Genomic DNA, 1172 nt, shown 5'->3' with positions numbered 1-1172 from the left:
ACAAAGATTTTTCTTAAATACATAACACTTATATTTCGAGGAAAAGCATCTATGGTTCTATACACATCACCATACGAGCACGATGTCGAAGGCAGTGTTGGAGGATGTCATGAGTTTAGTATTTTTCTATAGAAAATCAAGAAATTAGGCAATTGGTTGTCATGTTGTTTTTTTCAAAAAATAATTTGTCTATTTCCACGTTTCACCATCTAATTGATCATTGATAATAATAATAAAAAAGCTTCCAACTGCATTTATAGGAAAAATCATTTCATATCTCCAATGAAAAGTTGACACAAGAGCGGACACCCTTTTTAAATTAATCAGTACTAGCGATATGGACGAACGTAAACAAGACAAACGAAATCAACCAATTTATTCCACATCAGAACCCAAAATAAGACACACATAGACATAGAGATAAATATTTCATCCCATCTTAAACTATGGGAACTCTCTAGTAAGGACTTTGTCCTTGAAAGTTCCCTGGAGGATCATAGCTGCATATGACAAAGGTACCCCCAGTGTTGCATGTAACCTTAGCACACCCAAGACGTACCGAGTCGCCCCACACCACCTGAGTGTAGTGTAGGCAATCTCCTCCGTTACATGTGTTCGAGTTATGGTCATAGTATTGTTTCTCCCCTACCCACATATTCACAGAATCTGTGCCAGAGAGGTCACCACTACCCCAGGCAAGATTCTCACCATAGGGTCCCTTGGAGTGCTCTAAATTGCAATCTCCCACCCTTTGGTTAGCGTAGTCTTGAGCGTAAGATTCGACCTTGGTATCCCATGTCATTGGACCAACCCCAACTTCGGAACGAGCCGCGTTGTGGGCATTAATGTAGTCTTGTGGGGAGTTTTGTGCTTGGGAGACTTGTAGCAAAGCTAAGCCCATCAAACACACTAGTAGTGCAAATTCAAGCCTACAATACCCCATCTTTCTCTCTGTACTTTACTAGTTAATTTTTAGTTTCCTTGATGAAAAATGAGACCTATGGGGTGGGGTATTTATAGTGAAAATAGTGGAGAAAATGGAGAGAAAGCAAAACTTTGGAGCAAAAATAAAGAGATGAAGTCAACATAGGGCTCAAATCCCATCAGACACACACTAATATTTTAAGTTTTTTAAGTTAATTTGGAGGAAAAAGGAAAAAAGATTAAAATGA

At 38.7% G+C, this 1172-nt stretch overlaps 1 protein-coding gene across 1 annotated transcript; it reads right to left on the bottom strand.

Annotated features, from left to right (window-relative positions):
* Nucleotides 1-249: 249 nt before the first annotated feature.
* Nucleotides 250-943, bottom strand: LOC147382081 (pathogenesis-related protein 1-like). Its single transcript, XM_086429580.1, has one exon. It carries the CDS (start codon nucleotides 941-943, stop codon nucleotides 458-460), a length of 486 nt encoding a protein of 161 aa, XP_086285706.1. The 3' UTR covers nucleotides 250-457.
* Nucleotides 944-1172: the final 229 nt, after the last annotated feature.

Source organism: Akebia trifoliata, unplaced genomic scaffold (genome assembly GCF_017979445.1).
Source record: "Akebia trifoliata isolate Shusen 1 unplaced genomic scaffold, ASM1797944v1 Contig00047, whole genome shotgun sequence".
NCBI classification, from domain to species: domain Eukaryota; kingdom Viridiplantae; phylum Streptophyta; class Magnoliopsida; order Ranunculales; family Lardizabalaceae; genus Akebia; species Akebia trifoliata.
The sequence above is the reverse complement of the archived record's forward strand: the minus strand, read 5'-3'. Positions and strand labels throughout refer to the sequence as shown.

Excerpts from the sequence above, each read along its gene's own strand:
- LOC147382081 (XM_086429580.1), bottom strand. The coding sequence starts at position 943 with ATGGGGTATTGTAGGCTTGAATTTGCACTACTAGTGTGTTTGATGGGC.